This window comes from Microtus ochrogaster, chromosome 21 (assembly GCF_000317375.1).
Source record: "Microtus ochrogaster isolate Prairie Vole_2 chromosome 21, MicOch1.0, whole genome shotgun sequence".
Taxonomy (NCBI): Eukaryota; Metazoa; Chordata; class Mammalia; order Rodentia; family Cricetidae; genus Microtus; species Microtus ochrogaster.
Window position 1 is genome coordinate 19,708,991 of NC_022022.1, and position 27,625 is coordinate 19,736,615.

Below are 27,625 nucleotides of genomic sequence, written 5' to 3' on the forward strand. Positions count from 1 at the left end.
TAAAGAGAGCACGTATCCAAATGCGCTATGCTACATGGTACCAAACAGGAAGTACCCGACCCTCATCTTCAGCAATAACATCTGTAGAGCATCTCACACAACTCTCGCCCCTCGGATAAAATTCCAAATGACCCCACATACCCTACTGTACACTCTAAATCCAGTGTAAGTTTTCTGGAATAACTCATTGAAACAAAGAAAACTTCTGTTAGTTACTTTTCCACCTGAGCCTTCACAATGAAAAGACTAGATTATGGAAAACAAAACTAAATATGAAAATAAAGTTATGAAAAAACACAAGTGACTTAAAAGTTTTTTAAATAAGAATTTAATTGTTCAGTTCAAATTAAATGCCATGAAATGGAATCCACTTAACTGCCATTAAATGCTTTTAGTAATGAATAACTTAAATGGCATTGCCAGCAAGTAGGATAGCAGCAGCTTCTATAGGCAGAGCTTTCTGAGGCGTGTCCGGCTTCCCTGTCACAGGTCGTCTGATTCTGGCACAGCGCCGTCTTCTGTAGGTTCAGTTGTTATCACTACAGGAATATTCTCAGATATCCATCCCTTCGGAGTCCTGTTAAAGGACCGTCTGCCTGAAAGAGGATTGGCAAAGGCCATGAACCTGGGATCTGTTAGCAGTAGGAGTTCAAAGTCTGGAACTTTGAATTTAACCATTTTTGATGCTTTTTCAAAACCTCCAAACGGAGTGGCAACTCTGTGGGAACCAAAAGAAAAGCAAATAATGATTAATATTCAATTTTTGTTTGTCATAAAAATGCAAACAATTTCATTGTTTTATGGACGCCAACTGATATTTTTCAGTTTGAGGCTCCGGAATCAAGCGATTTCATTGAAGGTCCATACATTGATAGGAAAACAGATAAAGGACAAATTACTGCAAAGACCCTTTGTATGGACTCTTATCTTTGAACAAATCTTCTCCCTGAATCATTACAACCAAAAGCCTCTGGGCTTTTGCTGTCTGTAGCATTTCAGGTCTGTCTTCCCTCCGACTACCCATGCCGACACTCCCTTCATTAGATTCCTGGGCTAGAGGTTGTTTCTATTAACCGTGTGGTACTTGGGGGCATGGTAAACTGTACTGTTCATGCATGTTTTTAAGATTATCATCTGCTTAGGGGCATCTGTAAACTCTTTGAAGGTGAGAAATGTGTCTTGTGTATATGTTTCTGTCTTCATCTTAGAAATTTCAAAATCTGTGAAAAAGAGGCCATGAATTTGAAGGAGAGCAGGGAGAAGCACATGGGAGGGTTTAGAGGGAAGAAAGGGCAGGGAGATATGTCGTAATTAAAACATAATCTCCAAATAAGCAAACAAAAAATTTCAAAATCTCCCTATTTATCTCTGAATAAAAATCTAACCTCTGCCATTGCCTACAGGAGCTCAGATACATTTCTCACTTGTTTTATGCCAGGCATTATTTGTGCATTCATTGGCGGGCATGGTTCTAAAAGACCAATGTAGATAATACAGTTCCAGATCTCAAACAATGAAGGGGGCATAGCAAATCAAACCAACACAGGAAACTATCTCACAGTAATGATCTATGAAGCACATATAACTAGGCTGATTCTGTGAATAACTGAGTGTTTAGTTTCTGTAGACTGAATCATAGCAAATATTTCTCTGGGGAAAAAAAATGACATTTAAACTTCCTTCTGAGGAGGAGAGCTTAGCCGTTAGAATGTAACAACATGTCCACAACAGAGAAGAGTCAAAGGCAGATAAAATTTCAGAAAGTTCAAGGAAAAGAAGAAGACCTATCTTTCTAAACTATTATAAATTCTAAAAATATTATAAAACTATTAGTTCAGAAACACTTGAAATTTTATATACTGACTTGAAAATTTTGTCAAACTTCTAAAACAAAATCATGTTTTGAAACGCTCACTGGACACTGACCATCGTGTTTGTTTTTCTTCGAACTCTGCAATATTTGTTGTTTTGTAACAATATGACAGTAAGTTCTTAAAATTGAGCCTGTATCAATTTAAGTTGAGCCCTGATTTTTTTTTAATCTATTATCTTTATTCACACATGTGACATGGGTTTCTCCTTACGTGTTGGATTCAGGGTTTTCTGTTTGTTTTGTTGTGCTCAGGGTCAAGCTCAGGACTTTGTGCAATCTGGCAAGCATCCTCCACCTGGGTTACATTCCCATCATTGGGTTCTTCTTGGCCAAATGCTTAAAATGTGTATATTTCTAGAAACAGCCTTGGTGTTCCACCTTTTCAGTATTCAGCTATATTTTTTCTAGTAAAACCATATGCCTCCATTACCACTTATTATCTTAGTTCATATAAGAATACCAAATACCATGGGGAGAAGGTAGGGAAAGTGAGAGGGTGGGAGGGAGAGGGGGCTGGAATTGGTATGCAAAATAAGATTGTTTTAAAAAATAAAACAAAATAAGTAAAAAAGGAATACCGAAGAGCAATTATGAAAATTATTATGAAAATCCATTGTTTCTCAGAATGTGCTAGGAGACTGTAAGAAGAAACCAAAGGCATCACCGTTACTCTCAAAGAAACTGTAACCCCTTTAGAAGCCAGTCAAGTTGTCGTCCTGTAGTAGTAAAGGCATGCTGTACTGAATTACATTGGAAAAGTCTCCCAGAATGTACAGGAAGCAGAGACACAACAGATAAAACAAGTGAGAGCTGACATTGAGGACATTCGAGCTTCCGGCAGAATAAGAGAGCACTGAAATCACGATCGGAGCCAATGATTGATAGAGTGTAACTTTCTTGAAAGAAGTGAGAAGCTCTCAGCCAAAAAGAGTCACCCCTTTGAAGGGGGTTGTGGGTAAATCTGCTTGTCTAGGGGAGGAAGAGAGAGTGGGTCATTTGACTCACAGAGGGGTCATGAACCACAAGGTTGACAACCAATATTCTAAGATAAATTGCTTAACATTCAGGGCTTCCCAAACATTATACAAGATCAATTCATTATTAACATAGATGTTTAATGAATGCCTAGTAGGTCTCAGGTGCCATTATAAATTCTAAAGTCATGGTAAAAATAGGACAAAGTGGTACATTTCACTGGTGTCTGCATTAAAGAGGGAGATTCATTGAATGAGAATGGATTGGCCACACAGGAGGCAATGAGAAGTAGCACGAAAAAAAAAAATAAAACATGTTACTTATTACGAGGATGAAGAGCACCGTTTAAATTCACTCACCGGGAAAACTTGGTAAGATAACACAGAGCCCTCCTTCCCAATTTATTAATTATTTTAGACTGGAGATAGAGCTCAGGCAGTAGGTAGAGCCCATGCCTAGCATGTGCAAGGACTTGGGCTCAGTAAGAACACGAAGAGAGGAAAGGGGGGAACAGGGAGGGGGAGGAAGAGAGAGAGAGAGAGAGAGAGAGAGAGAGAGAGAGAGAGAGAGAGAGAGAGAGAGAAAGAGACTAGGTGATCAAGCATGGCTACACGCTTTTGATGAAGAAGCTGGAGTCTAGCATTTCTGAAGTACGCAGAATTAGGTCAAGTGATTTTATAGCTATTCCAGAAATAACATTTGCTCATTTTAAAACATTTTCTGGATTAACTTTCAGAGGAAGCCCTCCCCAGCGACCAGCCCACTGCTGAGGTTCTGCTCTATTGTCCTGTCTTCTCTCTTTTTAACCAATGGCAGTTTATTTTTCCCAAGAAACCGGGAGTGGTTTTCCAGCCTTGCAAAGGACAATGTCCCTTCCCTTCCATCGTCCACTTCTTAGCTCCCACCACTGGTCCAGTGGAGGTTGCTGCTTGGAAGACTGTTTTCTTTTCTTTCCTTTGCAACCGCAGAGAGGCCATTCTGTTGATTTGGGCTCCGTTACCCTCTCCACAGGCATGAAAGAGAGCACAGAAGCATCCAGAGTGGCAGACTGCCCGCAAGGCACTGTGGGTCCACGGAAATACTCTGAAGCTTCATTCCAAGTTAGTGGAGCAAAAATGTCCAGTGGAAAGACTTCAAGTCTTCTTTTAAGATGAAATTGTATCTCTATAATTTCCATAATGCTAACTTTTCAGAAATAGGTCTGAGTTAGATGGTTTTCATGTCATGTCATCTCCATAGTGAATAATAAGACTGTTTCTTTCAGATTCACAGATTGATGCTTTCTTGTTTATCCTGATGGTAGTCCATTTGTAAAATTAAACAACACTAGATGCATAATATACTCACAATAATTGTTATTTTTCTGAAAGTTAAAACTTTTCAAGTTTGCCCAGAAACTTGAAAAATGAATTATTCTACTGAAAAGCAAAAAACTGTGCTATATTTAAAGGCACTTTAATCATAAAATATAATGTTCTACAGATGAGAAAATTAAGCTAAATATTGCACCTAAGATCATATAGCAATTTGAAGCACAGCCAGGACTTTCCTGTCTCTCAGTTTATTTCTTGTCTGTTAATGTAGCATGGAGTTTGGATACATATGAAAGGAATAAAAGAACAAAAAGATGTATTCAGAGGAGCAAGGGATAGGGAAGATGGCTCAGCAGTTAAGGGCATGCCCCACTCTGGCAGGTTTCTAGGCTCCCAGCACTCAAATGGCGGCACGCTACCATCCGTAGCTCCAGTTCCAGGAGCTCTTTCCTGCTCTTTCCTGACCTCCGTGGGCGCCATGAGCACACGCGGTGCACAGAGATCCAGGCAGAACACTCATCCACGTAAATAAAAGACACACATCTTTTAAGAAGTGGTTGAAGTTGTTCAACTTTTAGTATGTGTTTTACCATAATAAAAAGTTGACAGAAACTTAACAATCATAACAATGATTTGAGCCTAACATTGTGTCTTCCAAAAGGACCAGCTTTTGTCACTGCCTCTGTGTGACTGAAAGGAGGTGGTGTTTGCCCAGCTTGACACGTGGCTGATTGAAGCCACGTTGAGTGTGTTGAAGCTGGTCTACTGCTTGCCTTTACTCCAAAGGCGTGTGCTAACGATGCCTTTCAGAGAGTCTGGAGTAGACAGCAGGGCTTCTCCGTGAAGGAGCCTAATTCGTTCCTGCTTGTCCAACTCTCCAAACTGCTCAGTTCGGCTCATGCCCTCAGCCTTGTACGTTTTACCGGTGAATGCCTCCCCCACCCAAAAAAAGTGGTGTCAAATGTTGGGTTTAGATTCTAAAATTTCCTTTTGCTTTTCTCTGAGATTTTGGTCTTCAAGATATTTGACTGTCTTCATAGCTTTTTAATCACTTAAAAAATATTTCACCTGCAAGGCAGTTCAATAGGTAAAGGCACCTGCAGTCCTGATGACCTGAGTTCAATCGCTGGGTCTCACTTGGTAGGACACAAACAGACCCCTGCAGATTCTCCTCTGACCTTTGCACGCGCACTGTGGCATGCGTGCTGACCTCCCACCACACAAACAAGATGGGGAAATTTAAAGAAATAATAAGTAATAAGTAAATGGTAACATTTAAATTTTTCATTATTTTTATGAAGTTCTTCATACAGACCCCAGTGAATTAGCCAGATAAAACTTTCCGAGTATTAGTAATAGTGCAAATAAAGGAGTGTCCACTTTGATTTAGACACCTGTGTTTGTGCTTAGATTATTTTAAGATCGAACTTGGTTTCCTACAGAGGATTCTACTCCCTGTCCAGCAGTGAGAATGTCTGGGTTTCACAAATCCACCGAGTCACGCTGGATAACCGAGTCACCTGTTGAAGCTCCTGTAATCTGGCAGTTCCGCCTTTCCTTCGGGCTTGAAGAGTTTGGGGTACAGAGCCTCCAGGAGCTCAGGGTCGCCGCCAATGGCCTGCTCCCAGGGTGACTGGTAGTACTTAGGGACGGCCGTGGTGTTGAACCTTTCAGGAGGGATTTCCTTCAGGGGTCCAGAGTATCCTTTGGAAAAGAGCAAAAGGGAATCAACAGAGCGCCCTCCGTTTCTAAATGCCACCTAACGCCGTCCTGCATTTAGTGTCTCTTGCTGGGGTAAGTTTATGACGCACGCTTTCTATAAGTCACCGGAAAACAGCCAATTGGAGACATTTAAAAACTCTTAAGTTTAAGGACCTTAGAAAGGACCTTACTATTATTATTTTCACCATCAATCATCATTATTATTAACTAACACTTATTATTCTAATGATTTGCTTTTCCAAATCATGTTATTTTCTCTTGAATATATATCACATTTATTTAAGGCAAACTATTATTTTTAAATGTGCTTTTTTGTTACTTTACATAAGACTAAAAAATTTTATTATTTTAAAGAATATCTGAGTATCCACTGTAGCCTTATAGTTATGAAGTTCTTCACCCTTTAAAATTTTTACCGAGCTAAAAATTTTAACCAGGCTGTGGTGGGGCACGCCTTTAATCCCAGCACTCAGGAAGCAGAGGCAGGCAGATCTCGGAGTTCGAGGCCAGCCTGATCTATAGAGCAAGATCCAAGGCAGACAGAGAAACCCTGTCTCAAGCAAAAAACAAAATAAACAATCAAACAAAAAGGAAAAAGAAAAAAATTTAAGTATTAGCAATGATGCAAAAATGATGATATAGACTACTAATGATTACTGAAAGGGGAATTAGCCTCTCCCAAGATTGAGACCCCCCCATTTGTTCATCCAATACAAAGTAATCACCCCTGAAGCCATATACACACAAACAAAAATAGACTCAATAGATTGTATTTATTCATTTTTTCATATCTATGTAATGGCAATATACATACACACGCAGACATATATAACATATATGTAATAATTTTAAAAGAAGGCTATCAATTTGAGAGTGAAGAGGGATTGGAGGAAGGGCACATGGAAGGGGCTGGAGGGAGGAAAGAAAAGGAGGAAGTAATATAATTGTATTTTAATTTAAATTTTAAAATTAAATAAATAAAAATTTAAAGATTAATTAAGTACTCATTATATCTTAAAGACTATACTCATCATATTTAGTTCTTACCCTACCTTGTTTTCTTTGTTTTAAAGATTTTAAAACATCAAGCCAAAATAAATAATTTTCTTTTTAACAGTGCAATAGTAAAATAAAAACGAACAAGTGAACAGAACGGGTGTGGAATTCAGCCTACTGTGACCCAAAAGCTTGCTTTCTGCCCCAAATTTTGTTTGGAACTACTGAAGAACTTTGTTATCATATTAATCTTAGAATATTGTGCAGTTTAATTGTATTTACTCATTCTTCTGCAGTGTTATTTTGGTATGTTTTTCTATGGCTTTTCTCAATGTGATCAGTCAGAATGCTTCTAAATTATCAAGTTCAGCAGTGATTGATGTTCAACATATTTTTCTTTTTTTTTGTTTTTTGTTTTGTTTTGTTTTGTTTTGTTTTTCGAGACAGGGTTTCTCTGTGGCTTTGGAGCCTGTCCTGGCACTAGCTCTGTAGACCAGGCTGGTCTCGAACTCACAGAGATCCACCTGCCTCTGCCTCCCGAGTGCTGGGATTAAAGGCGTGCGCCACCATCGCCCGGCCAACATATTTTTCTTTAAAGATTAAATATTAGTGAGTTGGCTCACCTGCATTCAAGAATAGCTCATTACTACTCTGAGGAAAACCCCTGCTGCAGTGTTTCTCCTAAATTGTTTATTCATTTTCTAGAACCCAAGAGATATTATTACTCATTTCACAGTTCAATTCCATAAATTAAAAAATCTACTTTGCATAATGCTTTTAAGGAAATATTTGAATTTTCAAAGACAAAAAGTACTTTCTGTAGGTTATTTTGAAAGTTACCAATTAACTAATATAATTTTCCTAAATATCTCTCAGAAGGTAATAATATTTCTAAATGATGCATATTAACTTAATGGGATTTGTTTTTAAAACAAATTAAAAGCTATGTTTTTAAATGGGTTTTGTTGTTATTGTTGATACTATTTGTTTCTTTTGAGACAGGATCTTAGTAGCCCAGACTAGCCTAGAAGTCATAAACCTTCTGCCTTAGCTTTCAGAGTGCTGGGATTAAAGTAATGAGCCCCTTACATCTAACTAAATCTATGTTTTCCACACCGCATATAAATCCTTTCCGAGAACAGAAACCAGTGGAAAAGCTGACTACTGGGAGCTGTCTCCTGACCTCCACATGCGCTCGGCAGAAGTCCCCCCTCACACACACACAGACGCATAGACACGCAAACTCTACACGCTCACACACACACAGACACATAGACACGCACACTCTACATGCTCCCACACAGACAGACATACAGACACACACTCTACATGCTCACACACACAGACACATAGACACGCACACTCTACACGATCACACACACAGACACATAGACACGCACACTCTACACGCTCACACACAGACACATAAACACGCACACTCTTCATGCTCACACACACACAGACATACAGACACACACTCATACACTCTCACACACACTCATACGTACACTCTCACACACATACATTCAAACACACTCCCTCTTTTACACACACTCATACAAGTGCACACATGCTCTCTCTCTCACACACACATCTATACACATGTACTCTCTCTTACACACACACACACACTCAAATACACACACACACACACAAAACCCAAATCAATAAAAATTTTAAAAAGGAATACCATGAACTGTCTGAAAGAATATATAACTATTATAAATATTTTACATGATTCTTTTAAACTTCAATTGTGTTTTTGTCTTAAACTTACACACAAAATATAGTGAATGAGAAAAGCTATACCATTTAAATGTCATGGAGTAGTATTTTTAGATACATAGAAATTCTACTGTTCCATTTGAAGGTGGTTTGTTACCTGGTGCAATGTTCTCTGGATTTGGGGGACTTCGTGGATCTGGGGTGTTGGGAGGAGTCGAGGGGGCTTGCTGTGGACCACCTTCAAGGTTGCTGCCATCAATTTTCCCATTCTGCATGGCAATATTGTGCTGTAATTGTTCAAAAGTAAGATGAAACCATTATGCACAGTAATAGCATATTGTAAGCTTCCATTTGCATATCAAGAAATTAAACATAATGGCACTGTATTGTTTCTCGGGACCTCAGTAATTTACATTGTAATAAAGTTGAGCAGTTCAATAAAAACCTTTGTGTATGTCAGACTATAATCCATTTGACAAAAATTAAAACCAAAATTAAGTTAGCATTACTGTGTGCATGACGATATAGAGCTTCCCCTCAATCTTTTTGATTTCTGTTCATAACATCACTGCGAGAAATATGCTTACTTTTAATATCTTTACCAATCTAATAAAACAAAGCATATTGGCCAAACATTTGATCTAGAGATTCTTTTATAAAATAATGTTTCTATTCATCTTTTGAGAATGTTATACAATGTATTTTAATCATATTCATTTCCTTCCACAAATTCCTCCAAGATTCTCCCCCACTTCCTTAAACTCCCCCGACCTTTAGTAACCAGTTCTTAGTTCTATTGACAGTTATTGTACTTAGTAGTTGATTACGCTCATAAAATTTGTGCCCCCATTGCATCCATCAGTGGGCGTGTCTTTTTTTCCACTTTAGTCTCCATCTTCCTTGACTATTTTTCTTACAAAAGTTATTTTATGTTTAATGACCTGCATGTGTGTCCGCTTACGGGCAGAGCCTGTGAGTGTCGTTGCCTACAGAGGTCAGAGGGGGCTGCATCTTCTGGAGCTGGAGTTACAGGCAGTTGTGAGCTACCACGTGGGTGTTGGGAGCTAAAGTTAGGTCCTCTGTTAGAACAGCAAGTTGGCTCATCTTGGCTGCTGAGTCCACCCACCTTCCTCGTGCTTCATCATACAGATGTCTAACTTCTGCTCATTTCCCATCATGCACGTCTCCCTTAGTCAGTTGTAACACTAATGTTTCTATGTAGGACATGACTCCAGCCTTTAGAATTGCATCCTTATTTCATGTTGAAGACCATTCAAACTCATGTCCAGCCATTGGGATCTTGGACTCACCTCTTTCACATAGCAGCCCATTTCCGAGTTCTAATCCCTCATATTCCCTGTTCTTTCCTGCTCATCAGTTTACTATTGCCTCTTCATCTCCTTGGAAGGACCTCCTTCTGCTCACTGTCAAGCCAAGTCCTAAATTCTCCATATCTATCTTCAATTTCCCTCTTCTTTCTAACGTAGCCTACCAGAAATGCCACCACATCTATCTATATTATCTCAACATTTCAGCGACATCTGGGATGTCGGAGTCCACTCCATGTGCTGTGATTACCATTAATGAATAAAGAACCTGGTTTGGACCTATAGCAAGGCAGAACTTAGGTAGGCAGGGAAAGCTAGGCTGAATGCTAGGAGGTAGGAGGCGGAGTCAGAGAGAAGCCATGGAGCCGGAAACCCAGCAAGTGGCTCGCTCCTTCTACACATCTGTACCATTCCTTTATGACAGCTCTTACTTGTCCTTGTCAGACAGATTTTTGTTACCACATTCATGGCATTGTGAGTTCCCACTATAGACTTTTTAAATCTGGCTAGGCAACATTATCCCTTTTACTGTACTTATACAGAAGACTATTTATATCCAGGAGTAGTGGTACACGCCTTTATTCTCAGTACTCATGAAGCAGATGCAGATGGATCACTGGGAGTCTGAAGCCAGGACTACACAGTGAAACTCTGCCTCAAAAAAGTTTTAAAGGTTATTTTTAATAATTACTAAATATAAAGCACTTCACATTTGTATATAATTTGATGTTTCACAGTTTGAATTTACCATCTACCTCATGCTTTACTTAATTTACTGTATTAATATTTTACCAACTTCAACTGCAAACTAAAAAACCATTGAGAAAATGTGGGGAGGTACAAAACATAATGGGTAAAGAATCACCTGCTGTAGAGTTTCTAGAAGCTATCTATGGAATGAATTTCACCTATGGGGACAGGAAATCCTACCTGTATTCATTTTGGGATCATGATTCTAGCCTGCTGGAAGCTTCTCCTGAGGCTTGCAATGAACAGGAACATCAACTCTGGTTAGTCATTAGCAGAAAGGGGGCCAGACTTCTATTATCATAGGATAGTGTGCAAACAAAGCAGCATGATGTGCCGCTGGTGACTGACTGTGAAATAAGCCTTAAATTATTATATTCAGCATCTGTACTTCCTGTCTGAAAGGTTGACGCAAAAAATGAGCATGTGATTTTTTTTAGTTTAGTGAGGCTAACTCTAAAGAAAACGAGACCAGAATAGAACATTGTAGGCTAAAAGCATGCAACTTAAAAACAAGTATGTAACACACGTTACACGATTTCTGAAGTAATAACAAAAAAGGAGGGTTCATTGTAAACTTTACACCAAATCTAAAGAAATTGTTTTTAAACAAAAAATAATAAATAAATATTAATACTCCTGAGATAGCTTGGTTAGTCTTATTTAAGAATTGGGTTCTTTTTCTCTAAAAAAATCAGAAGTTTTTATTTTGATATATTAATAAATATTTTGGATAAAAATGGAATGTGGCAGTCTAATATCATAACGAACTAAACTATTTTGTGAGGGAATAAATAATAAACGATGATAACTTAGTAGTAGAAATGATGGCTTTGGTTATTGGGGATTTGATTCATATTATCCTCTATATGAGATACTAAATATTATAATAACAAGGGAATGATACAGGTAAGTAATTATTTTTAGAGTGTCTGTAGCTCAATGGATGGGGAAGAGTAAAAGCATTCTCCAGAAAATGTAACCAATAATTAGGTTAACGGATCAAGATACATTAAAAGCCAACTCTGGCCTGGGAACCAGGCACTGAGGGTTTAGTCTTAATTCTCCCATCAACAATGTGATTAGCTAATTTACAAGTTTCTCTGCCTTTCTTAATTTCTATTCTTGTCTACAAAATAAAGGGACTCACATCCTCTCTAAGATGCCATCTGACCGTACAACCTCTTTGTGACCTGATTTTACTTCTAAAACATGCCTGAGGAATATGAGGAAGGCCATGCGTGATGCCATGCAGGATGCCAGAGCCACTGCAATGTGGAACATTGTTAACATGGCAGAAATTTTTAAAAGATGCCCACTCCTGTCCATTAACTTACACCTTGGGCAAGTATTTATTGAGTACCTATTATGTTGTAGAAACTATGTCGGAAATTCAAAGGCAAATGAATCCATCCTTTGTCCAGAGCTGATAAAAACACACAACATTTAAAGATGGAGTAATTACTGCCTTTACAATCACTATTAGTGTTTACTACTCTGAATTATTTATCATTAAATTGCTTTAGTATGACTGCTTGGGATTCTATCAATCATTTAGTGCCCAATTTTCTTGCAACAGTAAAAAATTCTCAAATCATACATGTATTATAACTGAAAACAGATATATAAGATTATTGCCAACAATTTAAGATCGCCATGATGAGAGATTATGTTACGTTCATAAGGACAGTTTTAATCCCATGCACAATGGTTTTCAACCGTGGGTTGCAGTCCTTTCAAAGGGGTCACCTAAGACCATTGGAAAACATAGGTGTCATACAGTTCATAATGGTAACAAAATTACAGTTGTGAAGTAGTAACAAAAATAATTTTATGGGTTGGGGGCTCACCACCACATGAGGAACTGTATTAAAGGGTCTCAGCATTAGGAAGGTTGAGAACCATTGTCACAGATCTTCTTCAAAGCAGCAGTTAAGTGCTTGCAGCATAAGAGGGAGTCATGAAAACAAACATTATTCATTTACTAAAAATGTCTCAACTTGCAGGCGACTTTGCAAGGCTTTCCTTAATCCACCTATTTCATGTTACTTCATAAAAGGTCTTCTTTGTTGTTATTCCTTTATGAATGCAGTTACATAATAAACCGTCAGATAAGTGCAAATTATTTCCAGCTCATACTGAACTAGCCGCAGATATCTTCTATCTAGAGGAGAGGGTGTTGTGTATAATAATAGGCTAAAATAACATATATTTACCCATGATTTCAAGCAAAGAACTATCCTTTGCCAATGTAAATACTGTAGTTGAGTATGATTTTATGTCTAACTGAATTCACAATTAAAACTAGAATTAAGCTACAATTATTGGTTGATTGATTGTAGTTCTGGGGATTGAACGTGGGGCCTTGAACAAGCCTGGCAAGGATTCAATCTTTACATTAAATCCTCGGCTCTCAAAATCTTAATTTAAGCCTTGCCTAGTGGCACAGTCATTAGGTAGAAGAGGTAGGCAAATCTCTGTGAGTTCAAGATCAGCTTGGTCTACACAGAAAGTTTCAGGCCAGCCAGGGCTGCATAGTGAGACTCTATTTCAATTTTTCTTTCATTCAGCTCTTAGTAAGTATAACAAGGAAATAAGTAATAAAAAAATAAATAAAGTCATTCTGCCTTAACTGTTCATCTGTCTTTAATGAACTACCTTCTCTACAATTTCTCTCAAAGACTGCTTAAACGAACATGATGCTAACACATGTAAAATCTGATTTTTGTTAGTTTGGGATAAGGTCTCACTATGTAGTTTCGGCTGGCTTGGAACTCACTATATAGCCCAAGTTTGCCTTGAACTTGTGAGTGATCCTTCTACTTCTGCCTTCAGAATGCTGGGGTTACAGGTGTGGAACATCACACCCAGCTGGAAAACATAATTTAAAATGGTAAGGTTTTGATGCTTACTATCCCACACAGTTACGTCCATGATGGCTTTGTCATGACCATGTAGAATTGAAACTTTGCAACAAGACTGATGGCGTTTGCTGTTCTCAGCATTTACAGGGCCAGGATGTACGCAGCAAAAACAATGCTCATCCTTGCTTTGTGGTCCTCTGTGTGCTTTGGGAATGTTTCCACCACAAATTGTAGGTGATAAGGCTTGGAAACATCGGTACCAGTTCTCTCCACTCACTGTCCACCCTCCTAGCAAAACAGACCAGTTCCTCAGTGCCAAATCTACAGCTCACAATGTCCCTAGTGAACACAAAAAGCATTCTCACATCATACATAATGCTTCCTTTATTGAACCACCTAAGCTATTCATCATCCTGAATAAAAGGGTCTAATAGAATCAACCGAAAGCAGAGACGTGGAGGAACTTGTTTGGGAGCCTGGTAACACGTACCAACTTAGGTATGCTGTTAATTCATTTAGATACTCATGGTTCAGTTGTACCTACATTTATTTGTGCCTTTGATTCATACTGGAAATTTTCAAAGGTGTACTTGTCAGATCTTCTTTGACGCATCTTAAAGAGTCTGGCACCACGATTACCGAAATGGGACAATTCTTCTATCATGATGTCTCTGGGGATACTGACTTTTTTGCCCAGGTTCATGCCATCTACATCTGGAAAACAATATTTACGTTCATGAAAATCCAAACGAAAGCATTTTAAAGCACGTTGTTCCATTGTATAATTTGCTTCCTGCTCTACATTATAATAAGTGATTGACATGTGCTTCCGTAGACTGGCCTCGGGGGTCCATCCTGAACTCACCATTTTAGCAGTGCGTGATCACATATGTTGCTTATTTTGTCCAAACCTCTATCTCCTCATCACTAATGTTCAGCTAATAATCACGAAAATAATAATTACTGCAAGGAGTTGGTATTAAATACAGTTCAATTATATTTAGTTATGCCCATGTTACCAGGCACATAAGAAGAATGAATAAAAGCTAGCTATCATGCTATTAGTAAAATTTAAGCTTTCCACTTTGTGACTTTTCAAACAGAACTGCTTCATATTTATACTAATAAGCTTTGCTTTTCTCCCACGTTTCTATTCATCAGCTTGAGCTTTGCCTAACCCTGAAGTGCGTGCATGCTCCCTCCAACTCCACCATCTAGTCTTGGAGAAGCAGCATTCGTGCTGTGCCTGGCCCCAAGCACCCTGCATGAAGTGGGGAGGTAAGAAAAGTGGAACAGACATCTTTCCCAGCCAGCTCAGCTTCTGTGCATCTCTGCTCTAGAATCTACACACAGTTACTAATATTTCCATTGTATCCAAGGCCCTGAATCACAACTCTTTTATGGTTTGAATTTCCTTCTGGTTTTAATTTTTTATGAACCTTATATTGTAAATACAGGAAAAATTTTGCAATGAGTGTTATTCTTAGAGGAGAGGGTGGGTACATGTCTGTAATCCCAGAAGCCAGAAGTGGATGCAGAATAATTTGTGAGTTCATTATCAGCTTGAGTTACATAGTAAGTTGGATGTCAACCTGGGATGTCAACACCGACACAATGAACAAAACAGGCAGTTCTTTACCAACTCTCAAGTTCTTCGTTGCCTCCCAGTGTGGATCGTCTCAATGCTAATTTCCCCTCCCACTCCACAGTGGCTGTGAGTGACTGAACAGCTTCGGGATGCTAAGCTCAGGAGCACTGCATGGAAAACAAAGTGACAGCTGGGACGCATGCTGGTTCACAGACCAGACTCACAGATTTTCAGAAATTCTACAAGGCAGCAGTTACACAGTGGAAACATGATCACTAAAATTTAGAGAGAAGTCAGGGGTGCTGATACATACCTGGCATCCCAGCACTCTGGGATGGAGGCAAAGGCTCAGGGCCTCAAGGTCAACTTAAGTTCAAGACCAGTTTGTACCTAAAAACTTGTGCATACACACACGCGCACACACACATTATATATAGTGTTATGAATGTAGCTCAGTGGTACAGCACTTGTCTAACCTATGTGAAGCCTTGTTCCAATTTCCAGCAATGAGTAGAAAGATCTTCTGGCTATGTATAGTGGGATATCACTGTTATCCTGCATTCGGCAGACAGAGGCAGGAGGATCACGAATTGAAGGCCAACCTGAGCTACCACAGTGAGACCATGAGCAAAAAGCAACAAGTTCCATAATTAGCCGAATCACAGTAAAAAGAGCAATGACTATTAAAAAGGTATCGCTCTAAAAGTGGCTGGCTACCTTTGCTGTTATCCATGTGGTCTTGAGGTTGTTCGTGTCTGTTGTAGCTACATGAGGAAAATCTGAAAACACTACAGTGCTTGCCATACCACTGCTTTGTGAGTCCCTATGTGGCGTTGCTGTTGCATGTTTCTTTCCATGCTTCATTCAGTGTCTCTATGATGGCAGCTTGACGTTGGCCACGGTGAGCGTATTTACAACACAAAACATGGCAAACTCCCAACCAAAACATCGCATCCCTATGTCAGGGATATATTCGGCAACATCCTTTGCAGAAACAGACAACAAAAGACAAGCTGAAGTCTCAAGGTTCCCCTACACACCCCCTTTAAAATTCAGTGTGTGATGTCACAGGTTCAGAACTGGCTGTGAGCTGAGAATCCAGTGAATGATCGCTCTCATTATTCATAACTTTCAGTGCACAGTGCTGTCCACCCCTAGGCACACAGATTCCAAGCTCAGGTGTCCTTGCCCTTTAGTGTCACCCCAGCACTGGGTTTTAACGGGCATTTTAACCTCAGTGCCCGAGCGATGAGACACATCCTCTCCCTCATGACTTAGAAGGTTGTCTTTGAGGTATTAGATCATCCATTGAGAATAAGATTGCTAGGCATACTTTCCGACTGCGGTCATCCCTAGTGATATGGAACTGTAGTCGGATCCAGGCATCTAATCTGCCGACGGACAATTGCAGTTAAAGCCGAAGATCTTTTAAAATCGCTTGCTCATGCTTGTCAGGTGACTGCAGTCTTAGTAGGAGCAACCATAGGAGGAGAACTGGCAGAAGCTCACTTTACTTAGGTCTTACTGATACAAAGAGATGCTTTGCCACACTTGCAAAGGGTTCCAAGTAATAGTTCATAAAGTCTACTTTTAATATACTGTATGCCATATAGCACATAACAGAAGACACTGTAGTCCAGTTTGTGATCTTGAATAATGCTTGAAAATTTTCCCAATTAATAGAATTTTACTGATTATTTTTTTTTCTAAATGAAGATGAATTTGAAATCCATATGAGACACTTTGCGTTCCTATTTCAGATATCTTTTTGTCACTTTGGGGACATTTTGTTGTTGTTGTTGTTGCTAAGGTTTTTTTGCTTGTTTTTTGCTTTTGAGACAGAGTCTCACTATATGGATCTGGCTAACCTAGAACTTACTACATTCCAGTAGACCAGGCTGCCCTTGAACTCGCAGAGATTCAATTGTCTCTTCCTCCCTGGTGATGGATTAAAGGTATGCACCCCCACCAATGGCTTTCAATTTAAGTTTTAAGACTACTTATAAAGGCTTCCATTAATGTGTGATTAGCTCTAAAGATCTGTAAATATTTAGGAAATCCCATTACCAGTGTTCTGAGTTGCACAACAGTTCATCCGGGGCTGCCCATAGACTGCAGGAGAAGAGCCTCTTACAGCGAAAGACTCTGGAGAAATGCAGGGTGCTGATCAGTGTGAAATGGGATTCAGCTTTGTTCTCTGAAGGACCTTGATCAGGTCAGGGGCTTAGACAGCGAATCCTCAATGGGTGACTACACACCATTTTTCAAAATAAAAGATGCTCTATTTCTCCTCGACCTTACGATAGTGCTGATGGAAAAGTTAAAGGACTATCACCAACCCATGCACTGAATTGCTCCTCCCCCACCCCAAGTTTAGAGATGTACTGGGTCATTCTGGTGTCATCATTTTGATACTGAAGTCCTGATTGACAGGAAAAGTAAAAACCAATCCTCACAAGATCCTTCATCTGAAAGGCCTTGTGCTCTAAAGTCCTGGCGATTTCTGTCCATACTATTATTCTATTATTATTCCTTTTTTGTTACTGATGGAGAAACAGGCACATCCATTCTGCCTCCCGTCAGCTCAACAGATGTAAACACGTTATTTCTGAGTTAGACGCACCAGTGAAGCCATATCTACACAGCGCTCTGTTCAGAATTTCAGGCCACAAAGCTGAACTCTTCCCCTGAAATTACAAATATCACCAGCCTGATTCTCTTCAATGTGTCCCAGGAAAACTATATAAAGAAATAGACAATAATCCCAAAAGCATATAACAACAAAGCCCTCCCAGAGGGCAGGAGGAAAGGCTGCAGGGGGCAAGCAAGCCAGCACAGCAGACACCGAGGTCCCCTTTCCTGTTAAGAGGCTCTGACTCTGAGTGGCTAGTGACATCACAGTCCTGGTCCATCCTGTGGCTGTTTTAGCTCCAATTCCTTTCTCATCCATACTCTAAAGTGCTTGTCCTTAATCCGTTCTGATGACCCCATCTCTTTTTTTGTCACTCATCCCTATCCCTCCTTGTGTAGTCTTCAGGTTTGAAATGAGTTAAGGAGTGAGCGAGGATTACAGTGCATGCTGGAAACCCACAGATTCAGGTAAATGACACAGGGCTTATGGGTAGGGACTGTTAGGGACTGTCTTTGCTTGTCCTCACAGCTAATCCATGTGTAGACGCAGACAAAAGATTTCTTCATTCTTGCATCACAGTGCTTTTTAGATGCTCGCAAACACGGCTGGCATGCTGTTGTGTAGAGCACGGAGGTTTTGTTACAACAGTAACACAAGAACACATCTCCCCTTTCGGTCCTCTCAGGCCAGGAGGAACGCAGTGCGGGACTACGGTGAGGCTGACCGGGCAGAGAGCCTTGGAAACAGGAAATCCATTTCTTCTTTAACATTTGTTTATTCAATCTCTTGGTCTCTGTCTGTCTCTGTTTCTCTCTCTGTGTGTCTCTGTCTCTGTCTCTCTCAGTGTGTGTGTTTATGTGTGTGTGTATTGTGTGGATTCCAAAGATTGAATTCAGGTTCCAAGCCTGACAGCAAGCTTGCTGAGCCATCTGGGAGGCCCTAGACACTTTTATCAGCTTTTCGTTGGACATGTGATGTATTCACTTCTGGTGCATAACGTGACACCAAATTACAGTGGGTCCATACCGAGCAACAACATGGGGAAAGCAAATGGAAACTAGCGATTTCAAAAACTCGTTCTACCCAGTTTACTCTAGTCCATATGGGTAGAATTTTTCACTAGTTCTTTCAGGCATTTTGTCCTTCTAATAGTAAGAGGGATAGAATGTGGAACTTGCCCTCTTATATCCCCAGCTATGGTCTCAGCTCTACAAGAACTGCCGTTGGCTGAACCTCATTCATTATTATTGTTGTTTTTGGAGTGTGGTAATAATAACACATGGTTTTCTAATACTTAATTTGTTCTTATGTGCAAGGAGACTAATTAGTCTTAAAATTAAGATCAGAACTCTAGCATATATCATTTTAAACTATCCAGATGTTTCATAGCTGCAACATGTTTTAAAATATACTCATCCCCACCATAAATGTTTTTTCTGAAGTCCATATCTCATTTCTACGTCTAGATGACGGCATTCCCCAGCTGTAGTGTCCTCGACTCCCTGCAGCATGCAAATAGTTAAATTCTGTGCAATACTCCAGCAGAAAGAAAAGAAAGGAATTAAATATTTGTCCTGCTTCAAACTATATAGTTATTTTATCTTGGATGAGTCTGCTTATCCAGCTTATCTAGAATATTCAACATCATAAAGCCTGAGTCTGGGGCTCCTTCTACCTGGGCTGGAGCTCATCCAATGTTGGAGGGAAGGCCTTCACATGGCCAAGACTTCCTGGTGGGGAGGTTGTAGTGTTCCCCATTGATATTTAAGTGTATTTTCTTTGTATTTTCTAAAAATAAAGCTTTCAACTGGTTATATTTATAAAAAATTATAAAAATGCAATTTTACTTTTGTAGCTATAGGCAAGAAAATAAAGAGTAGAATCTGACATATAATTTGAAATGAGATTATATTAAACGATTTACTTACTTATGATTATGATGTAATTAGATGGAGTCAATTGTGTTCAGGGGGTATGAACTAAGACAATTATGATGATGACATAATGGAAAGTGATTTAGCCAAAGCCTGGTTTTACGACAAACAATTTAGTCCCAAACTTAAGTTATCATCTGATTTTTGCCATATTGACACAAACAAGTAAATTATTGCCCAAAGTAGATACACCAGAAGATACACACAAATTTAAAAGAAGCAGGAGGGTTCAAAACTTTGCATTGATATAATCTGGTTGCTAGGCCAGAATTACTCTCATTTTACTCTAAATGAATCTGGCATGAACATAAAGCCCGGGAAACAGGCAGAAGCCGGCACAATGACTTGACAGCGAAGAGATTAAAGGCTAGCTGTACCCTTTCAACATGACTGTGGTATGTGGCCGGTATGTAAAACACTTTGATTGGTAGTTCAGCTTGCTTTACGGAAAGGATGATGTGAAACACTACACTCAGCACGGTTTCCAGATACCTCCCCAGGGTTCATGCGTCTAGATGTGAATATTTTCACGGTGCAGCTCCCCACTTGTCAGCTGCATGACCATGAAGGGACACCCTGCGAATTCCACAAACCTGTCTGGAATGGCTCAGATCAGCCCTGAAAAGGACCTGTGTATTCAACTCAAAAGTTAACAGGATGCTCATTTTCATTCATGAGCAAAATAAATTTGCTTATTTTTAACAAGTAAAACGTAAGACCTTCCAGAATTATTTGCTAGGATTTTAGAATAATAACAATATTATTTATTATTGGACTAATATCTTACATCTATCATATATTAAAAATAAAGTTGTCTTGAGGTTAGAAGAACCCCATTTTTTTCAGAAAGCAAAATTAAAAGTAGATTCTGCATGCAATATATGTTAGTAAATCAATTGCTGAACGTGAATACGAGTGTCAGATTTAAACAATGAATACAATGAATATGAACGCCTATGCTGTCGGTTGTTTTGTTTTGAAAACTTTAGAAGGCAGAGAGAACCTATTTTAGAGTTTTTGATGTAACACGAAGTAAAAGAAATCAAGATAGAACAACAAAAAAACCACAGGGTTGTATGAAAATTATCTACAAAGCAGCGGAACCGGTAAGCATCATGCTCGCTGATAGCGCGAGGGGCCGGGAGACTGCACATCAGCTGTCAGCCTGCCTCATTCCTTTTACAGCAGCTGCCCATCTGAAAATAGCTCCCCATGAGAAAGGAGGGCTCCAAAGGGATCCATGACCATAGGTTTCTCTACAGCACCCTGAGAGCCTCACGTTTGTTATGGTGGGTGGGAAATGAACTACAGAATAGTCACCACCCCAGAAGGGACCTCTACTTATGCCACGCTGCATTAAGACCATGACGAGGTTTTAGTGGGTACCGTTTCCGTGGATTTCCTTTGTGATGGCTGATGCCTGCTGCTTCCTTTGCTTCACCATGGCACTGTGTGATAGCATGGTGTTTTGATTCCCTGTTGAAAATAAAGGGACACTGTTGAGACGGTGCCAAGAACTCGTTATGACCATCCTTTCTGCAAGAGAACATCTTTCTTCTTTATTAAGAATTTATCATTGCTTTTGACTGAGTGACCCCCACATACTGCTTGTCTGTCTGCAGTGCATGGTTTTCCTCAGCAGCCCATGTCTCAGGGGACAGAGGACGGCACAGCCTCAGACCCCTTCTTTCAGTGTGTTGACCACTTTGCACTGAGAAGCAATGAAAGTGCCAGCTTCCTTATGCTCCCCTCTCTCCCCTACACTTTAGTTTTTTGTTTTCATCTGCTAGTTCTTTTCTCCTGGCTGCCATCCCACCAGCATCAGAGGACATCCCTTCCAGCACCCTCTGAGACCGAGGAAGAGGCCAGCCTCAGCCAGAACTCTTCGGTGCTAACATTTCAGGTAGGCATCAACAGCCTCCTTTCAGAGCAAAGAATGGCAAGTTTATGAGTCACAACTCTGGACCTCTGGGGACAACTGACTAATACGACATTTTAGGAAACAATATACTCACCTTACTGTCAGACTGCACTTTTCAGCAGGGGTGGGTCCCAATTGTAGAGGAAAACGCTGAAGGTGGAATATGACGGCACTTGGGCCTGATGGGTTTTATCCTTGAACCTGGAACGGCATGGTCCCTAGCTCTGACTCAAACTGGGGACTGAGCCTCTCTGAAGAGACTGGCATCCAGCTGACATCAACTGACTATATATAGCACCAAATACTTTAGCTACTCATATCTTCCTGGCAAAAGGGAGGGAGAGGGAGAGATTAAGTTCTCTCTATTGTGTTTCTGGGCTGTGAGATAGTAGAATGGAATACTCATTCAAGAAGAACGCTTTTAGTGAACACCTTCTGTTGGAAGAGACCACAAGCCCAAATGGATTTTAAAGATGTAGTTCGTATTCTATACCGTAGTTGAGGTGACAAGAGACAGATATTAATTAGAGCAAAATGATTGCTTATTCAAAATCAAAATGAACTGTAGGGGCCCTGGAGAGATGACTCTGTGGTTAAGAATACTTGCTGTTCTTGCGGAGGACCTGGGTTCAGATCCCAGTCACTTGCGTGGTGGCTCACAGCTGCCTGGACTTCAGCTTCAGAGGATCTGACACATTTTTTTTAGCCACTACAGGTGGGCATTCAGAGAGAGAGAGAGAGAGAGAGAGAGAGAGAGAGAGAGAGAGAGAGAGAGAACAGAGAAGAAGAGGAGGAGTGAAGAGGGGGAAGAAGGGGAGAGAGAAGAATAAAATAACCCTTTTAAAAATTAACATTATGGACAATATTCATGGGGCCTCGTCAAGACCAAAAGCTGTGATGAGCTGGTCAACAGAGCAAGGATGTAACCAAAGAGGAGAATGATTGCAGCTCTTAACAACAGGCAATATCTGAATGGTGACATAAGGAGAGCTTAAAATTGGCTTCTAACTGGGTCACACTTTGGAAGGCATCCATAAAGATTATCCCTGCGAAGTTGCCCGGCCTCTTCCAGGCCTGGAGGGAAGGATTTCTGTCTCCAGGAACAATAACGGGGAACATCCTCAGCGTCAACCGTCTTGGCTTCCTTGATGGACTTTGATCACAAAGTCACGTTCCCTTCTCCCGCGCCATGTTTTTCTTTCACTCTTTCCCATTTCCAGGAACACCCTTCCCTGCTCACCTGGCTCACTTCTTCACACGTTCAGGGCTCAGGTTGAATACTAAGTCCTCACGATAACTTGTCCCAACCATCCTGTCTACATCACACTGTACCACTCTCAAGTCCCTCACTCAGTGTTCTTAGTGCCTTGAAATTAGTCAAGAGTAATAGCATATGGGAGTGAGTGACGGAATCACTCCTCATTGAAACAAACAACTGGGGCTGGAGAGATGGCTCAGAGGTTAAGAGCACTGACTGCTCTTCCAGAGGTCCTGAGTTCAATTCCCAGCAACCACATGGTGGCTCACAGCCATCTATAATGAGACCTGGTACCCCCTTCTGGCATGCAAGCATACATGGAAGGGATGTTGTATACATAATAAATAAATAAATCTTTAAAAAAAAAAAAAGGAAAAAAAAGAAACAAACAACCAACAAGGAGGTGGACTTTTGTTTGTCCCCCACCCCCGGAAATTTAATCCAGAGGGAGGAACTTAGGGTATGTCTAACTGACCTAACTGAACTTGACTCCTTTCTTTTTATGCCATTATCCCTAAAATCCAGACCTCCGAGGGCTAGGTGATTGTTCCAGTCAGCAGGCTTCTACCTTAGCCAGCAGAAAAGAAAGACAAGAACATTCCCTCTTTAGAAGATGTCTGATTATTGTTCACATCTCTCCTGTTTATATCTGTGGAGCAAAGGTTAGTCATACAGCTTCACACAAAATAAAAGAGTAATTTACTTTAAAAAAAAAAGGAGGTAATGTTTCAGAGTAACAATTCTTGGGATCTGCCCCCAAAACATGACACTATCTTAGCTAATCACTGATTTATCTACTGCATCTTCTTATTACTAAACTATGCACTCCCGAAGAATTCGGCCTTGCTGTATTTTTAGCATGCAGAACTGAGAACTGGACATGTAACTCAACTGGTAGAGGGTCATCCTAGCATGCATGAAGTCCCAGTTTTCATATTTACTCATCTTATTTCTAGTTTTACATTGGATACAGTTATAAGGTTGAAATCAATATTTTTGAAAATTTAAAAAGTATTTTAGGATATTAATAGCTAAAATGTTTCCATTTAGTTTTCAGACATACTTCAATCTATTTTTGTTTAATTAGTGATTGTTTAACTGGTGTTTTGGTTTCTGAGTTACTTTTGTTTGCAAGGAAAAAAGTAAATCCCCTGGAGAACACAAAGCAAATCCCCAGTGTTGGAGATTTTAAGGCAGTATATGCTGGGTACCCATCTCACGACACAGTGGAGAGCATCACAGCACTCAGGTGCTAAGGTGAAGGAAGCCTTGCCAGGTGTTCCGTTCTTAAAGGCTCTTGATTCCCAACAAAGTCACACTCAGTATATTTCTATTGTATCTATAGACAGATCTGGCACTTGACCAAATCATGCCCTGCCCCATGTCACATTGTGATTACCCTTTGGTTCATAGCACCACCATCCCATTCCTATGGCCCAGGCACAGCCCTGCCCCTGCTCCACCTCCAACATGATGAAAACTAGAAAAAGATATCCTCGTACTCAAGACACCTGTCTTCCTAGGAAAATCTTCCAAAGTCTGTTCAAACAAGGCAGTGCTTTCTTTTCCCCTCGAGTTCTGAGTTCTTAAGTAGTTCCCAATTGATGCTAAAGACCAAAAAAACAGGGGGGGGGATTTATTTTCCTTAATGATCAGAATGATGGCATTCTAGTGTCTAAACTCTGTCTTGGGAAGATAGAGACTAGAGTTCCTTTTCTGTGTATGTGATAGAGCTACATAATATCTGTGTGGTACAACTGTTCCCATTGGTGTACCGGCCCCAGCTTACCATTTGGTGAAAGATCAGAAAAGATCAAATAAGGTGATTCTTTTCACCGCATTACTGACCAACAAAAATCTACATCTCGAGACCCATGAAAGCCAAACTTATACTACCGCAGGTAAACACGGGCACCTCAGCCAACTGGTAAACAAGGTTTGCCACGACTGCCCTTAACTGAGAGCTTGTTTTGAAACTCGGTGTTTCTCCTTGTCCTCTTTGCAGTCTATCTTAGGTGGCTACAGGAAATTCCAGATTCAGGCAGGATTTGAAGGGTGCAGGATGTGGGAGCTGACTGGGAGCTGAGCAAATATCACATTACTGTTCCTGAGGCTTGGGTTCAGGTTGACACACATGAAACCTAAAAAGGGCAGGAGCTGCAGTGGCACTGAGGGATGGCTCCAACAGCAAGTTGTCATGCTACCTGTAAGGGATAAATAACAAATCAAACCTTAAAATAAACCAGGGAAATAGTGGGGAGGAAGCAGAATGCAAAGACCAGTCTGTTAAGGCAACGTTAAAGGAGTAAGTCTAGGAACTTGGAAATATGCTTCACAGATGTGCAAACAAGTAGAAGGGCTTTTAAATAACTTAGGGTTCTGTTTGACATGAGACATTATTGCTCCTGACAGCACCAATATATTCCTAAGAGAATGTTGAGCACCGAAGACACTCCACTTGGAGCTTGTTTTCTTCTTGATAAAACTGGTCTTTGGGCAAGGAACTGCCCATGCATCGACCACTGACAAAATGCATGATGTCTGGACAGGACAAACAGGATACAAGAAGCAAGACTGTTAAATCCTGCCAAGATAGGGTAAGATAGTTTTGAAAAGTTTCCTGCCTCTGAAAATGGTCTGTCAATTACTCTAGGCCTTAGCCAAAGTTGGTTGCTCCAACTTTGCAAGTGAAACTTCTGGTGATTGCCCAGGTAGCCAGTTGTCTCTGTCATTTGCTGCACATTTTAGAAGTTGCTTGATTGCACGTCCTGCTTACTCAAGTAATATTATTTCCCTTCTCGGGTTTTTGATGAGGACGAAGACTAGATAGTTGTAGTTACTTTCCTCTCATGACTTGGCCAAGTTATTTATTACACAAGACTTAAACTCATTAGAATAGGATAATCATTGAAACATTTATCACATGTTTCTTGCTTGATATTGTTTGTGCTGGTTGTAATTCTAATTTTATACCTGATAATTGTTCTAATTATATATAATTTTATATTAGGCTTAGAACTTTCTTATTTAAACAAAAGGGGGAGGTGCTGTAGGAATTCCTACAGCCAGTAGCCTTTAAGTTACCTGCCCACTTGGGCATGGCCTCTTATACGATATATGCTGATGTAAAGCACACGTCCAACCTCTCTTCTGGTGGCGTGATTTGGTTCCTGTTCAGAGGATTGTGATCTGTGAGTCTACTCCCTAAATAAATAACCCTTTATGATACTTAATTCTGAGCTAGTGTGGGATTTCTTTTTAGTGTCCTTCTTCACTAGTCTGTTTTGAACATGTCTATAATAAAGAGAAAAGCAAATGCACCAAATAATTACAGCAATGTGTTCCTTATATGTGTTCCTTTGGAGTCCCGAAACCCCAGGACTTGGTGGAGGTGAGTTTTATTTATAACCTATGCAACTGTTACCCAGTTCATGCTTTTCTGGTTTGCCGACTCCGGGAGATCTTCATGATATCTATTCTCAGTGTGTTTCCCTTTCTGTCAGCTGTGCAAATATTGAAGTTATTAAAATGGGAAGTGTAAACAAATAAAGGCAAGGGCACTGTTTTTCAGTCCCTTCCTTCTTTTCCTGGCCTGGGTACCACAGTCCCGCAAACACACCACCTCATGCTGAGAACGAGCATCAAGTCCCACTCCACCGAAACGACTGACAAAGGGAACACACAGGCTTCATCTGTCTTCTTCTGCAAGTTACCTTTGTTTTCTTTTGTTTCTTATGCATTTCTTTAAAGGCTCAAATGAAGCCTCAAAATAAGTTGAGAAGAGAAAAAAGGAGTGGTAAGCAGAGTCCACTGGCTGGCTTTTTGAGGACAAACACTAGAGTAATGGGCTAAGAACTTGGAAATTAAGTTTTGTACACAGGAATATCGGGAAACAAGTTGCCAAAACAAACCTGCAAGTCATTTTCCTTTCTTGCTCAAGCTGAACGTTGCAGAGCCTTATCACACTCTCTTGCACAGTTCCAGCCAGGCCACATTCTATACAGATTCAAAACACTGAAGCTCAACTATACAAGGAAAAATAATCCGTCTCTTACATATAGACCTCAACTGACATAATTAAATAAATTCATTCAAGGAGTCAGACACTGTGATATGTATCTAGAATCTCAGCACCCAGGAGGCTTGGGCTGTAGGCTCATGATTTCAAGGCCAGTCTGGGCTATATAAGTAAGGCTGTCTTAAAAAACAAACAAACAAAAACAAACACTAAAGTATGAAACTTCGGAGACAGGTCAGAGGGTCCAATTCTTGCTGTGAAAACGTGAGGCCATAGGTTTGAATCTCCAGAACCACATACAGGTGGCCAAGGTCCAAGTGTCTAATCCCAGCTCTCCTACGCCATGATGGGAAGCAGAAACAGAAGAACCCCCAGGAGATTGCAGGCCCACCAACCTGGCACACACAGCAGAGAAAGCCACCGGATCCTTCCTTGAGATGGGAGGCAATGATCTCTGATCTCTACACACATGCCATGGCACACATGCCCCACCCCCTACAAACTGTTCTTTTTGTAACCTCACAGTCAGGTGGCACATGCCAGGGTGTCTGTAACATGGCTGTCAAATGGGGATGTAAGAGTCTTGGCTGTTTTACTAGCTAAGGTAGAAGGGAGGTGGGAATGTTGGCAAGAAGGGAAGTGTAGGCTTAAGTCACAAACAATGCCACAGCAGTTTGGAATTATAATTAATAGGGTAGTATTTATTTAAAGGGGAAAAAAACTTACAGATC

At 40.3% G+C, this 27,625-nt stretch overlaps 1 protein-coding gene across 1 annotated transcript; it reads right to left on the bottom strand.

The window, feature by feature from the left end:
- Positions 1-305: 305 nt before the first annotated feature.
- On the bottom strand, positions 306-21,881 carry Myoz2 (myozenin 2). The gene is made up of 6 exons (XM_005357228.1): positions 21,713-21,881; positions 21,084-21,173; positions 14,088-14,257; positions 8,762-8,891; positions 5,682-5,865; positions 306-718 (listed from the first exon to the last, which is right to left on the bottom strand). Exons 2-6 carry the CDS (start codon positions 21,157-21,159, stop codon positions 484-486), a joined length of 795 nt encoding a protein of 264 aa, XP_005357285.1. The 5' UTR covers positions 21,160-21,173; positions 21,713-21,881; the 3' UTR covers positions 306-483.
- Between the last annotated feature and the right edge of the window lie 5,744 nt (positions 21,882-27,625).

Bases quoted from the DNA above. Each gene is read 5' to 3' on its own strand.
- Myoz2 (XM_005357228.1), bottom strand. From the start codon at position 21,159: ATGCTATCACACAGTGCCATGGTGAAGCAAAGGAAGCAGCAGGCATCA. The intron at 14,258-21,083 runs GTACCCACTAAA...ATTGTTTTCCAG, and splicing joins AAAGGAAATCCACGGAAACG to ATGTAGATGGCATGAACCTG. The intron at 5,866-8,761 runs GTAACAAACCAC...TCTTTTCCAAAG, and splicing joins TCCAGAGAACATTGCACCAG to GATACTCTGGACCCCTGAAG.